Source organism: Podarcis tiliguerta (genome assembly GCF_965153285.1).
Source record: "Podarcis tiliguerta genome assembly, chromosome: 11".
Lineage (NCBI taxonomy): Eukaryota > Metazoa > Chordata > Lepidosauria > Squamata > Lacertidae > Podarcis > Podarcis tiliguerta.
Genome location: NC_139544.1, coordinates 9,685,752 through 9,701,523, shown reverse-complemented (window position 1 = coordinate 9,701,523; position 15,772 = coordinate 9,685,752). Strand labels below are relative to the sequence as shown.

At 41.8% G+C, this 15,772-nt stretch overlaps 1 protein-coding gene across 6 annotated transcripts in view; it reads left to right on the top strand.

Moving 5' to 3' along the window:
- The window catches only part of LOC310660034 (cryptic protein-like), a 266,083-nt gene extending 262,288 nt beyond the window's left edge, over nucleotides 1-3,795 (top strand). For all 6 annotated transcript variants that reach the window (XM_083404415.1, XM_083404412.1, XM_083404414.1 and 3 more), the window contains 3 exons: nucleotides 1,368-1,482; nucleotides 2,143-2,243; nucleotides 3,447-3,795. In XM_083404415.1, the coding sequence (XP_083260541.1) occupies nucleotides 1,368-1,482; nucleotides 2,143-2,243; nucleotides 3,447-3,568 (338 nt within the window). In that variant the 3' untranslated portion in view covers nucleotides 3,569-3,795. The remainder of the gene's footprint in view (nucleotides 1-1,367; nucleotides 1,483-2,142; nucleotides 2,244-3,446) is intronic.
- Nucleotides 3,796-15,772: the final 11,977 nt, after the last annotated feature.

Here is a 15,772-nt window from a genome sequence, read left to right as displayed (position 1 = left end):
AAATGTAATAAATGCACATGTATCCATTGGGAATCTGCTGTCAATTAACCCCAACCCTTGTGCCACATCTAATTTAATACTCAAATGTTCATGGGTGCCAATTCTGTGGAAATATTTTATGGTGGTTCAAGCAGTTTTTATGCTGCTGCATATCTGAACAGGCTCATAATAATAATAGTTTATTATTTATACCCTGCCCATCTGGCTGGGTTTCCCCAGCCACTCTGGGTGGCTTCCAACAAAATATTAAAAATATAATAAAATATCAAGCATTTAAAACTTCCCTAAACAAGGCTGCCTTCGGATGTCTTGTAAAAGTTGTGTACTTCTTTATCTCCTTGACATCTGATGGGAGAGCGTTCCACAAGGCGGGTGCCACTACTGAGAAGGCCCTCTGCCTGGTTCCCTGTTACTTTGTTTATCTGCTTATCGCAGTGAGGGAACCGCCAGAAGGCCCTCAGCACTGGACTGCAGTGTTCCTACGGGAAAGTGCTGCAGTTCCCATGTAATATGTCTATGGCTTAGGTCAATCATTGAGCTATATCAGAAATACTCTTTCTAGCCATGGATAATAGAAGAGCATGAGATGTTATTCTGCTATTAATGTCACATAAAAACAAGGCCATGGGCTTGTTAATTTTATTTCAGTTAATTGTGTTCAGCTAAACCATGGGTAGGCAAACTAAGGCCTGGGGGCCAGATCTGGCCCAATCGCCTTCTAAATCCGGCCTGCGGAAGGTCCATAAATTAGTGTGTTTTTACATGAGTAGAATGTGTCCTTTTTATTTAAAATGCATCTCTGGGTTATTTGTGGGGCATAGGAATTCATTCATTTCCCCCAAAAAAATATAGTCCGGCCCCCCACAAGGTCTGAGGGACAGTGGACCAGCCCCCTGCTGAAAAGGTTTGCTGACCCCTTAGCTAAACTATAACCCATCAGAAATCTGCAAATCCAGGACCAGTCGTTGTTTCACAAACATTTGTTAGAGGGCCATAAGAAAAATCTGACTTTCATTGGCAAATGTCTGTCATGCTACTTTCAAAGAAAACCCATTTATTTAAGTGATGAGTGAGGTCTGCTTCTGGGAAAGTGGACTTATATGAGGTCCACAAGCTTCTTCAGCAGAGACATGCCAGGGGGTTGCTGCCTGGCCACTGAGTAATCCCTAGTAGTGTGCTTTTAATCCTTATCTAAACAAACTGGGCTTAACTGAGCAAACACTCTTAACAGGCAGCTAATTTTATTGTCCCCTCAAGGCCAATAAAAATCAGACCTTTGGCAGCCAGGGAGACTTGGTGGGGCAAGTGAGAAAGTAGGTTCAAAGTGGCTCTGCTTCTTAGTAAACCGTGGAATTATTCACTTCCAGGTAAAACGCTGAAGCGGGATTGCTGTCAAAATGGAGGAACTTGCATCCTGGGCAGCTTCTGTGCATGCCCCCAACACTTCACTGGCAGATACTGTGAATATGATCAAAGAAAGAGGTAAGGAAACTGACTGGGAGACATGAGTTCCTGGAGAGATGTAGTTTGCTTATAATTGAGGTCAATTGGTGGGGAAAAGACCAATGAATTCAATGGAAAAGCCTTTGATGCAGCAGACACAGAGGAGGGGAGGCAATTTTTGCCTATTTACCTTTGTACTATGGGACACGGGTGGCGCTGTGGGTTAAACCACAGAGCCTAGGACTTGCCGATCAGAAGGTTGGCGGTTCGAATCCCCCAACGGGGTGAGCTCCCATTGCTCGGTCCCTGCTCCTGCCAACCTAGCAGTTCGAAAGCACGTCAAAGTGCAAGTAGAGAAATAGGTACCGCTCCAGCGGGAAGGTAAACGACGTTTCCGTGCGCTGCTCTGGTTCGCCAGAAGTGGCTTAGTCATGCTGGCCACATGACCCGGAAGCTGTACACCGGCTCCCTCGGCCAATAAAGCGAGATGAGCGCCGCAACCCCAGAGTCGGCCACAAGTGGACCTAACGGTCAAGGGTCCCTTTACCTTACCTTTGTACTGCTCACTGGAGGCTGGTGCTCTTTGGCATGATTAGGATGGAAGACAGAGCAGGATTTTTAAAATATAATGATGATGTTGATGATGATAAAATATTGATATTAATTTAAGTTCTGAACCTTCTGATCTGTCCTTGGCAGCAACTGTGGCGTGTTCAAACATGGACAGTGGATACGAAAGAGTTGCCATCTTTGTCGGTGTGCTTTTGGTGAACTGCACTGTCTATCTCCGCGAAACTGTGGTAAGATGAAACTTCAATCTATTGTTTTGCTAATTTGCTATATATTGATGGTCCTTCATCATTCTGACTTGTCACCAGTGAGCTTCCATTTTATTTACCTTTCCAGAAGGTTCCTCGTTTCTGAGAGCTTAGCAACAAAGGTTATTTCAATGTAGCTTCCTTTCTCCAAGCTATTTGAAAGACTTCCAAATAAAATGTCACAACATACCATAACACTGGGGAACTTTCCCCTATTCCTAGTTTTAAATTTTTCTATCCCTCTAGCTGAATATTTGATGGAAGCAGAAAATAAGGCTCAAAAGGTTTCTTGCCAACAAAATATAGACATGTAGAGCAATTTAAGGAATGGGTCGTGTCGGAGTAGTTCAGATTAAATTTTATCATAATGATCCCTTCTGGCCTCACAAATCTATGAAAGCCAGTCAGTTATGTATATCTGTTATTTAAATGTCTTATCTTAACAAAGTTCATTGAGCAATTAGGCTATATCAGGAACTAACTCCACACTTGCTTGACTGCTAGTTATATGTAAAATATATGCTAAAACTGTGATCCTTAATACATCCCCCACTAAATAATGATTCTCCCAGTTCAATTAAGTGCATTGTAAGGAGCAGGAGCTCAACAGAAGAGGTTATTTCAGGGAAGAACTTCCCCAGTTGAATTTCTGTCTGTCCTGAGGCTGTTAAAAGTACAGAAGGACTGTCTCCAGCATTATCTAGCTTGAGAACTTTAGTCCAGTACCTCCATTCTTAATGCCTTTATTTTGAAAGGCAGCCCCACTAACCAGAGTGTTCAGTATTTTTCCCTCCCTATAAATGGTTTAGGAAAGAGTATGGCTTTAAACTTAGAAGTTCCAGTGTAATATATGTGATCCTTGCAGGTTTGGGGTATTAATCTGTTTATTTCCTTTACTTGTGAGAAAAGGGTTAAAAATAAAAGGCATTCTATTAACTTCCTTGTGGTTTGTATTTACATTTGATTATGCTGTGATTAATGCCTGCAAGAGTTGATAAGTTGGCTCACAAAGAGGTCCGCATTTGCACCTCTCAGCTGAGAATGGGATCTGTGATTGGCTTCCAACAGATGTTAGCTTTAGCTTAAGTACTTGCAAAGAAGCGGAGGAAATTGCACAATCTGTTGAAATTCTTTGCGGAGAGGTCCCCCTGTTCACAAACTAACCATTTCTGTTTTGTTTCTCAGCTGTAAGCGAGGAAGAGGAATGGATCCATTTACTTTCAAATGGCCAAAGATTAAAGGAAACAATGGGCTGCTTCTTTCTAGGCTGTTTCTTTGCACTCTGTGGACTGCTCTACCTGTTGTGAAAACTCTTTTAAGACTGGTCTTCATAACCATGATTGGCCTTATGATGATGCTTGCCCTTCAAAAGAAGGAAGACTAAACGCTAAAACAAAGGACAGTGCTATATATAAAATTTATAGTGCCAGCTGTTGTTTTAAACTCCCGGTTCAACTTTCACAGTAAACTCAACAAACCTCACTTCTGCAATGTCCACAGAAAATTGCTCAAGAAGTAAAGAGGGGCTGAAACTTAACATGCTGCTTTGACTCAGAAAGATTGGGACTGGTTGTTGCACTAGGTCTAAAATTGGTCTCAAAAGTCCTGTTCTGAGCATCTCAGAAGAACCAGTGAGATGCTGGAATAGCTAGTCATAAAGTTATCCCTTGTGAAGTGGAAGCCCTACAGTGGCTAACAACTGCTTCAAAGATTAGCCCCAGTATTAAACTAGTGTTTGTTAATGAAAAAACACTATAATGCATTAATGCCGATTTTTCTTAACTTCTGTTTAAATCTGATTTAAGCAGTTTTTTATTCTGAAGTGTTGACTCTTCCAGTGGAAGAAAAATGTATTTTCTATGGCTTAGGTGCTGGAAACAGTAAATGTTGTGTATATTCTGGGACTTGCTTTTCCTTGAAAGAATAAAATAAAACTTATGGAACATTAATGAACCAATCTATTTTCAGTACTCATCGCGTTTGCATGCGTTCAATCATATGTCAGTTCTGTCCCATTTCCCCATTAAATGAAACTTGAAACTCTGCATGAAAACTTGAATTCTAATTGCATTTTGAGACATCGTTTTGAGCTGCGAATTGCGTCGGAACATTTGGGAAGCGCAAAAGCCAGCGGGTAGCTGAAATCTACAGGCTAGTGAGGCCAGTTCCTATCAGCATCCACAGACTCTTCAAGCATCCTGAGTTAGGACAAATTTGCATCGCTGCTTTTGAAGGCTTCCTTCAATCCATTCCAAACTGCCATTCCTTTTCCACACAGATCACGCAAGCAGGCAGTATATCAGTCCAATGCACCGGCTAACTATAAACTCAAAATTCCATGCTAAGCATATTTATTTGTAATAAATAAAAAAATAAATATGCTTCGCATGGGATGCATGAGAAAATCCACATCATCCATTCCTTGCAGGCAATTTCCAATAAATGAGCAGTTTTGTCGTGTTTTAATGTTGCCCATTTTATATGCCACACTTCAACAAACTTTCTGGGTGGCTTATATTATTGGAACTATAGAAGCTTGAACATCCATTTGATTTTTCCTTTCAATTTAAACATCAGCCAGGGTGGGCACAAGCACAGACTTTTGGTGGCAGAGGGCTTAATTTGCTGAAATTTGCTATCCTTGAGTAGCCTATAGAACACATTGTTATCAAGCTGTGAAATTCTCTTGTTTTTTTCCCAACAGTCCTTGCCATAATCTGGAGAAAATACTCTTATATGATTTTTGGGCTATGTACAGTGAAACACTTGAATTATATTAGATACTCTCACTTGGACTTTACTTGAAATTTGTTTTTAAACTCCTGGTAGATGTATTTCTAAAAGGCAGACTTGAGCCTGTAATCTGCACAGCGTGTTTTGCATCTGTAGTTGATCTGTCAAGGAATTTCTTGTTTTGAGATTTACCTCAAGATAGCTGTCATTTTCCCTCTGACCACAGCCAGGCACATTGATATAATCTTTCCTTCCCTCTAGAAATTAGCCAAGTTACACTACTGTTGCCCTTTGTTGAGGGAAAAGCTATTGGTTTGCCCTGCAACCATTGTTTATACGGAAGCAGACATCTTGGCACCCGTGTCACTACTAGGCGCCTGGTTAGGCATGAATGCAGGAGGAGCAGCAGCAATAGAGGGAATAAATGAAATATTTAGAGTACATTGATTTAGTTCTCTTCTTCCCCACCCCACGATCAGTTTATAACACAATTAACATGCTTTTGTTGATTTATTTATTGCTTGCAGTCTGTGCACAGCTTCCCTCAAGGCTGCATTTCTGGTGTGAGGATATCCTTTTATGAGCACTCAAAACAATATATTTCGTCCCCGGGGGAGGGAGGAAGAGACTGCAAGGGATGCTCACTGTAACAGCCTCATGAGGAAAGAATAGGCTCACTTATTTAGAAGAAGAAGAAAAAACATTGTTACCTCATAAAGAGATACTGTGCCTCAAGAGTATCCCTAATGTGGAAATTGGTCCTACCATTTTCAGTGGGACTTACTCCCAGGAAAATTGTTGTTGTTTAGTCGTGTCCGACTCTTCGTGACCCCATGGACCAGAGCACGCCAGGCACTCCTGTCTTCCACTGCCTCCCACAGTTTGGTCAAACTCATGCTGGTAGCTTCGAGAACACCATCCAACCATCTCGTCCTCTGTCGTCCCCTTCTCCTTGTGCCCTCCATCTTTCCCAACATCAGGGTCTTTTCCAGGGAGCCAAAGTATTGGAGCCTCAGCTTCAGGATCTGTCCTTCCAGTGAGCAGTCAGGACTGATTTCCTTAAGAATGGATAGGTTTGATCTTCTTGCAGTCCATGGGACTCTCAAGAGTCTCCTCCAGCACTATAATTCAAAAGCATCAATTCTTTGGTGATCAGCCTTCTTTATGGTCCAGCTCTCACTTCCATACATCACTGCTGGGAAAACCATAGCTTTTGCTATATGGACCTTTGTTGGCAAGGTGATGTCTCTGCTTTTTAAGATGCTGTCTAGGTTTGTCACTGCTTTCCCAGGAAAGTATTGCAGCCTCATTTAATACTATCTGAACTAGTGACCTGCCCACCCACCCACCACCTGCTGAAGGGGTCCACCAGGTTGATACCCGGAGGATCCTTGCCCAGGAACCTCTCAAACCTGGCTTTTAGGAGCTCGAGTGGATCTCTTGTCCACAAACACACATGTGTACCCAAACAAATTCCTGAACACTAGAAAAACTGGAAATTGCCAGTGCTAAGTGCTACAAGTTACTCTACAAGGGGATCACTACCAGTTGAAAAGTGCACAGTTCCTGAATGGAAACTCACAAGATCAGGCACTGTATGCCTCTGGATTGGGACAAAGGTACCCATACTTGTAGCATATTGTTTAATTTGTAGGCTCAGTTCATGTGAGAAGCTTGTGTCTATATCAAAGGGACTGGAGATTACTATATTTCTTACCAGTTATTTTTCTTGATTTTCCATAATTTTTAACAAATCGTCTCCAGATTGATACAAATTAATGCAAATTTAATGCAAATTTAAAAGCTGATTTCCCACCCACCAGATGTTCCTTCTTTTTTACTCCCTCCATTGCTGCTCCCAGTACGATAACTTTTCCAACTATCATTTCAAAATTCATTCATCCCTTCTCCGTGCACATCACCTGTACAGGTAGCAGTTTCTGCTATGACTTTTATACATTATTATAACCTGTTCTCAAAATAGTCTCTTATCAAAATCCTCTTTTATCTATTTATAATAATCATTGGTCAATTTTAAAACATTTTCCTTCAATACCTCTTGGGTAACGTTCTGCCGGCAAAAGTATGTAGTTAGTATTCTACACAAGATAGTGTTGTTGATTTGAAAACAATCAGGCTTAAGCAAGGGTGTCGTTAGTAAAAAAGGTAAAAAGGTAAAGGACCCCTGGACGGTTAAGTCCAGTTCAAGGAGACTATGGGGTTGCGGCGCTCATCTCGCTTTCAGGCCAAGGGAGCCGGCGTTTGTCCACAGACAGCTTTCCAGGTCATGTGGCCAGCAGGACTAAACCTCTTCTCGCACAACAGAACACTGTGACGGAAACCAGAGCACATGGAAACGCCATTTACCTTCCCACTGCAGTGATACCTATTTATCTACTTGTACTGGCATGCTTTCGAACTGCTAGGTTGGCAGGAGCTGGGACAGAGCTCCTGTTGTGGTCAGTACGTGTGTTGCTGTTCTAGCAACGGGCATACCTTCTCCATAGCAATGGAAACCTCCATAGAGGCTGCCTCTCTTTATTTCACTTAAACAAATTGCAGCAGGTTTGCACAGTTTACCACACTTCCATGTCTTTCGCCCCCTTGCACTTCCACTCAGGTGTATTTGCCAGCTCTGTCCACTTGTCTGCACTCCTGCCCTTTTACAGAGTCTGTGTTTTGAATTTTTCTTTGGGGAGCTTATGCCAGGGTCCAGAGGCTTGCATTTTCGACTCAGCATTTATTTTTAAATCACAATAATAAACATTCAAATGTACTTGCACCCCATTTCTTTTCAGCTGGTATCCCCTTCATTTCTCTACATTCCCATTGGTATTTATGTGTGAAGTAATGAGAAAGCATGATAAATCTTGTTGCTTCTTCTAATATGGGATGCAGGTGGTTGGCGCTGTGGTCTAAACCACTGAGCCTCTTGGGCTTGCTGATCGGAAGGTTGGCGGTTCGAATCCCCACAACGGGGTGAGCTCCCATTGCTCTGTCCCAGCTCCTGCCAACCTAGCAGTTCAAAAGCACGCCAGTGCAAGTAGATAAATAGGTACCGCTGCAGCGGGAAGGTAAACGGCGTTTCCGTGCGCTCTGACACTCGTCCTCTGTGGTCCTCTGTGCACCAGTAGTGGTTTAGTCCTGCTGGCCACATGACCTGGAAAGCTGTCTGTGGACAAACACCTGTTCCCTCAGCCTGAAAATGAGTGCCGCAACTCCGTAGTCACCTTTGACTAGACTTAACTGTCCAGTGGTCCTTTACCTTTCCCCCCCTCTTTTTTTTACCATCTTCTAATGTGCCCCAGAAGGGATGCGGGTGGCACTGTAGGTTAAACCACAGAGCCTAGGACTTACCGATCAGACGATCGGCAGTTCGAATCCCCATGACAGGGTGAGCTTCTGTTGCTCGGTCCCAGCTCCTGCCCACCTAGAAGTTCGAAAGCACGTCAAAGTGCAAGTAGATAAATAGGTACCACTCCAGTGGGAAGGTAAACGGCGTCTCCGTGCGCTGCTCTGGTTCGCCAGAAGCGGCTTAGTCATGCTGGCCATATGACCCAGAAGCTGTAGGCCGGCTCCCTCGGCCAATAAAGCGAGATGAGCGCCGCAACTCCAGAGTCAGTCTCGACTGACCTAATGGTCAGGGGTCCCTTTACCTTTACCTAATGTGCCCCAGAAAGGAGAGGAGGGTAGTTAACTTTAATTTTCAAGGGAAAGGCTGTGATTCAGTGGGTGGGTTCTGCATGCAAAAAGTGTCAGGTTCAATCCTCAGCGCACCCAGGTTCAGATTGGGAAATATTCCTGCCTGAAACCTTGGAGAGCCACTGCGACTCAATGTACACAATACAGAGCAAGATGAATCAATGCTCTCACTGAGTATATGTCAACTCCCTGGGTTTATGACTAAGGCTGTGTACACATTAAACCTTTAAAGCACATTCAAAATACAACCTTTCCCTCAAAGCATTCTGGACACTATAATGTATGCCTCCCATCTGACTGGGTTGCCCCAGCCACCCTGGGCGGCTTCCAGCAAATGCAAACAATCAAACACAGTAAAACACCAAACCGTTACAAACTTCCCTATACAAGGGCTGCCTTCAGATGTCTTCTAAAAGTCAGATAGTTGTTTATTTCCTTAACACCTGATGGGAGGGTGTTCCACAGGGCGGGCACCACTTCTGAGAAGACCCTCTGCCTGGTTTCTTGTAACCTCACTTCCAGCAATGAAGGAACCCTTCACAGAATTACATTTCCTAGCAAACTACAGTGCCTAGAATTCTGGTGTGTGTGCGCGCGCATGCCTTAAATGTGCTTTAAAGGCATACTGTGTGCACAGCCAAAGAAAGAATATATGGACATACAGACAAATGGTGGATAAGAACAGGAAAGCCTCTGAGAATCTAAAAAAGCAGCTCTTTGGGGTGCAAGAGGCATGTTCCTCCAGCCGTGCTCCACCTATGTTCCTCAGCATGGTGGATCTCAGCTTCACAGGGAGCAGGTATTTGTGCTGCACAGAGGTCACACCAAGGTGAGTAAAACCACACCCACCCTTAAAAAAATGCATGTCTCTCTGCATCATCCCAAGGGAAAGCATCAAGAGTCAAAGGAATTCAGGCAGACTCTTTGGCTAGGTCAGAATGTCTCCACTCTTATCTGTCTCCAGCTGCTCAGGAGTCAGATAAAAGAGAATGTCCCACTGCCATGTGGACCAAGCCAGCTCCTTCTAACAAAACAGTGAGGAGTGTTTAGAGCAAACATGAAAGTTTGCTCTTCAGCTCCCTCCCAGCCTCTTTTATAGCCGATCAGTTAAATGAGATGTGTCACAGGAAGCTCAGTAGCTGGAGCCACAAATTTATTAAGCGTGGTCTGTCTTGCTAGGTAGGCAGGCTTAGGAGGAAGGGAGACCGAAAGAGAAATATTTTACCAAGCACTTCACAGCTCCCTGAACTATTAGGCCTCCTTGTGATTTACTGCAGAGCTAAAACAAATGGTGCATCACGTGACTTTCGCTCTGGTACAATCCTGCAACAACCCTCACAGCCATTTGTAAGTCATTCATACATGATGGACACAGCATATGGGGGTGCTGTTTTATTGTATGCACTTTATCTGATTCACTAAACAATTCTAATAATCCTCGTTTCCTGTGGAGGTCACATGCCATGCTTCAGAGAGGATAAGGGGATGTTGTGGATGTAATGTACAGTGGTACCTTGGGTTAAGAACTTAATTCACTCTGGAGGTCCGTTCTTAACCTGAAACTGTTCCTAACCTGAGGTACCACTTTAGCTAATGGGGCCTCCTACTGCCGCCGTGTGATTTCTGTTCTCATCCTGAGGTAAAGTTCTTAACCCGAGGTACTATTTCTGGGTTAGCAGAGTCTGTAACCTGAGGCGTCTGTAACCTGAAGCGTCTTTAGCCCGAGGTACAACTGTATCTAGATGTCAGTAAGGCTTTTGACAAAGTTCTCCTAGATATTCTTGCAGGGAATATATATTTTCCTTGCTGCAACATAAACAGCATTATTCAGAATAGAGGTTTGCACGACCCACTAAGGAATATAATAGCACAATAAAACTCAAAACAGTAACCGTTAATTGCACACTTATTCAAAATCCAATTAAAACTATTTAATTAATGCAACAAAATTGATGAAGTTGTTCCTGTGATACCAGCTTTTCAAAGCCTGATAGTCATTTACACTCCCAGTGCCCGGCTGCCTCCACCTTGCCTCTTACCTCTCCCCTAGGTAACCCCAGTGACCCACAGGGGGCAGTATCGCCTGCTTTGGGATCCACTGGTCTACACTGATTCACAGCAGCTCTCCAGGGTTTCAAACCAAGGAGCTTTTCGCAGCCCTGCCAGCTCTTGGATTGAACCTGAGACATTCTGCATGCAAAGCAGATACTCTACGCTGAACTATGGGCTTTTGCTGGACTTGAGATTCACGTTTAAATATAGTAATAAGTAGCTCATTTCCAGTTGTATTGATGAATAATATCTTCAATTAGAAATTGGATCCAAAAGCTGACAGAATATGCTGAATTAGATGGTTTATCAGAAAAAATAAAGAATAAATCAAAACAGGAATTTGTTTCTAAATGGGAGGTTTTCAAAGAATATCTGAAAAGAATATCTGAAAAATAAATATAGTAGTTTAAATTCTGTTGCAGCATTCGAGGAACTTCAGTAATAGTTGTAAGGTAGATATAAGAAATTAGATTTAATTAGATTTAATGAGAATAAGTTTAATTATAAAAAAAAATGTGTATTGGCAATAAGTAATATGAATTTGAAGTATGGAATAGACGGGAGGTTGGGTCTTTAGTGTTAAGACCAATAGATGTTTTATTGTTTGCTAAGAATATTATGTGTCTATGGTTATTTTTGTAATTTGTGTATAATTTGGTATTTGTGTTTTTTGTTTGTTTGTCTTCCTTGTTGTATAAATAAAAAACTTTAAATAAAAATAAATAAATATAGAAATTAGTAGTTTGCTAACATGTTTTTCAAGGGAAGGTGGAAGAAGACAATTGCCGCTAACACCGTTCCCACCCACGATTTCTACCCCCCCCCCCAACACCCTACTAGTATCAGTATGGTGGACCGCAGTGGGAGCGAGATATATTAGAACCAGATGGCACCTAGATGCACCATAAAGCTGCATACCAACTGAATTTATGCCTATGCAAGGTCAAAGCCAGGACGCGGGTTGGCGCTGTGGTCCAAACCACAGAGCCTTGGGCTTGCCAATCAGAAGGTCAGTGGTTCAAATTCCCACGACGGAGTGAGCTCCCGTTGCTCGGTCCCTGCTCCTGCCCACCTAGCAGTTTGAAAGCACGTCAAGGTGCAAGTAGATAAATAGGTAACGCTCCGGCGGGAAGGTAAACGGCATTTCCGTGCACTTCTCTGGTTCGCCAGAAGCGGCTTAGTCATGCTGGCCACATGACCCGGAAGCTGTACGCCGGCTCCCTCGGCCAATAAAGCGAGATAAGCGCTGCAACCCCAGAGTTGTTCATGACTGAACTTAACGGTCAGGGGTCCCTTTACCTTTAAGGTCATAGACACAGTGCAAGATTTAAACATCTCAGAACATGCTTGCCATTTTTAGCCTCAAAAGGTTGCAATGAGCAAAGATAATTTTTTTGAGGAAAAGGCAGCCTGGAAGTTGCTCAGAATGATGGATTTTGCTGTGAAGGTACATTCTTTCTCACTTTACAAGGTAGAAGATAAGCCCTGGGCAGCTGAAAATGGAACACAAAATGCAACTTTGTTTTAGCAAATGTTTTAAAATATTTATCGCTGCTCTTATTTATAATGTTTTGTTTAATGTTGAAGTTTTCTATTATTGTTGTTGTTGTTGTGGTTGTTAATTGAATTTATACACCGCCCTATACCCGGAGGTCTCAAGGCTGTTCACAAACAAGATTTCTACAGCTTTAATAACTAGGGGTTTTGTTGCATTGTTACTGTATTTTGCTTTCCCGCATATAAGCTAACTTGCTAGGTGTATACCCTGAAAGGTGGGGTAAAGATCTATTAAATAAATAAAATCTCCTTAGTTCAGGAGCATCTTTGTCCATAGACTGTTCTTGTAATTATATAGTTGCAGCTCAGTTTTTATGCAATCTGTTCATCTTTCTGACAGATCTCCTCTACTGTGATTTCCTTTGTTTAGAACGCTTCAGGAACCATTTTTGGAATGCACATTACAAAGTCTATGGCATAAAATTTAAAAAAGGACATGAGACAGTCGGCTAGGAATACAAGAATTTAATTCATTTTCAAGGTTGTGTGCAACTTTCACACCTCACACCCGCAGTTGCGAAAAATATTTATTGAAACCCAACTCTGCTTTGCACTTGTAATGGGTCCCTTGATATCTTGATACAGTTTAGACAGCTAATGAAAACACACAGCAAAAAGTGTCGCGCAGTGACCTTTTTAAAATAATTTGATTTGGTTCAGACTTGGATATGAAAAGCAAGGAACAGAAGGAAGCCATCAGAAACTGGAGCTAGAGAATAGGATAGATGAAACATAAAGATCTGAAAGATTTGAGGGTTTGGTGTTTTTTTAATGTAAGAAAAGAGCTACCCAGTAGCTCATATTATATGCATTTCTTTCTGGGTAGACTGCCAGGGACCACAAAGCCGTGTCAAGTGAGGCCAGAAGCTAAAGGATGAAGGAATGAATGTAAATTTTACCTTTGTAGGACAAGTTTCCACCCATCTCTATCCTCCATCTAGCCAAGCAAGCAGGAGGCAGTTCAAGGAGACATTTTAGCCAGTCAAAAGCTTGGAGGTAGGAATGTGACTGGGGAAGAGGGAATTAGTCTTGAGGGCCAGATAGGTGGGATTGGAGGGCCACAATTAGCCTCCAAACCCTGAGGTTCCCCACCTCTGACTTACTTACTTTTAAATAATTGCAGACTGTCCTTCCAGTAATACCATTTCAAGGCAGCTTACAACATCTAAAATCCAGCAATACAGCAAAATATAAGCCTGAGAGATGATTTCTGAGCATCTCTTCAGATACCTAAACGAGAAGTAAAATCCAAAAGGAATGAAATTGGCTTACTCTCACCTTTTTAAAATTTGAATTTTCTGACTGATTTCCGGGAACTTAACAATCAGAAGCCCTCAAAGAAATAACATGCAAATAGCTAAAAAAAAAAGTCATTGGAAACAACTTTATGAACTTTGTTTCAGAATTAGCACAAAATACATTTGAATAGCTTGGTGGAAGAAGAGATAATTCCAATAATACGATCAGGGTCCAACCTGCATAAAATCCATTATGCAGCAGATGTAAGTTGAGATCTTCACAAATTCCTACTCATGGATGCTAATTAGGAAAACGTATCAGTGCCTGATGAAACAATATTCTTGAGATACAGTGGTGCCTGTGGTACTTTATAACTCTATCCCATCTTTCATAATGTTGTGAGCAACCCCAGATGTTCGGTCTGAGATGAAATAAAAGCACATATCTAAAAAAAATGTCTATTGTGATTTTATATAATACTCTTAACCAGACTTGGGGGTGTTCTGCTACTGCTGGCTACCGAGGGGAGTTTTTGATTCCACAATCACAAAACATTAATAATTTGTTAACATATGTATATGACTTTTTGCTGCCAGGAGGCTGTGCAATTCTAGGAACGCTTTATTTCATCTTCACGAGAAGTCTGTGGGGTAGGTTGGGCAAAGGGTTGTTAATACAGCTATGCATTATTACAGCATATGTTTTTATAGTAGATTCTGTTTACCTTAGTGTAAAAAACGTCCATTACATTTTTTTGAACAGAGCAGATTCTCTGGCTTCCTCGAGCTAAATGTAGATTATAAAATGTTGTCAAAGTGACATCCATGTAAAATAAGAGGCACTTTGGAATAATTTCCAACTGTATTTACAAAGGGCAGTACTTAGTAACTGTGTGTGGCAAATCACTACCTCCCCAGGTGTTGTAGACTGTAGACTGGGGTAGAATTTCGAACTGCTAGGTGGGCAGTGCACAGGAGCCAGGATAAACATGTTCACAACCAAAACTAATAAGGGGCTGGCGTGGGGTGAAATTAAATGAAATGTGATAAGGCTTGGCCTAGAATAGATGCTCCCTTTGTTGGTATATGTTGCACAAAACATGGCATAGGTGTCATGTCAACCCAGATAATAGAAGATAGGAAATACAGTCATACATCAGGTTAAATATGCTTCAGGCTGAGCATTTTCTTTTTCTTTTTTTAAATAATATTTATTAGAGGTTTAATAGTTGCAGAAAAAAGAAAAACAATGAAAAACAATGAAAAAATTTAACAGAACAAAACAATACCTTACAATACATCAAAAAGAAAAAGAAAAACGAAAAAACAATACAACAAATCAACAAAAACAAAAGCATTTAAAAACACGTCCAATATTTGCACATCTTTACCTTTCATTTACTTGTTTCATCTACCTCCTCACACCTCCCTTTTTTGTATTCTAGTTCAATTAGCTATTTCAGCAAATCCTTTCCATCTTTCTCAATTTTTTGTTCTATAATTTATCTTAACACAATCTAACCTTAAATTTTCCGCTTTGGCCCATTAACAATCAGGTTTTGCTTAATTCTTTATAACATTTCTGCTAAAACCATATAACTTCATTCCAGCATTCTTCTAACATTCATTAATTTTGCAATATTTCTGTAAATATATTTTAATTTTTTCCCAATCTTCTTCCACCGACTCTTCTCCCTGGTCTCGGATTCTGCCAGTCATTTCCGCCAATTCCATGTAGTCCATCATGAGCATTTTCAGGCTACACTCCGCAGCGACCCGGAAGTAACGGAACGCATTACTTCCGGGTTTTGCCGCTCGCGCATGTGCAGACGTTCAAAATGACGTCATGCGCATGCGCGGAAGCAGTGAAACGCGACCCGCAGATGCACAGTTGCACGTTACGTTCTACTCACGATGCGAACGGGGCTCCGGAACGGATCCCGTTCGCATCCAGAGGTACCACTGTATTGGCTAGCTTGATGAACAGTTTTCTGTACCTCAAAGCGTTGCAGTGCCTTACTTTTTCAATTTTCTTAGAAGAGGAGGATATTAATGCATTATGCCATGAAAGTTTTGCTTCATACAGCACTGGCAGTTGTGTTCTGAGTGCAGTTCACATCAAAGATATTTGGACAATGGCTTCTAATGGGTCGGCCAATTGGTGTTAAAGAAGGATAGAACTTTTTTTATGTATGCGACAACAGCAGCAAGAATACTTATCGCGAAGTA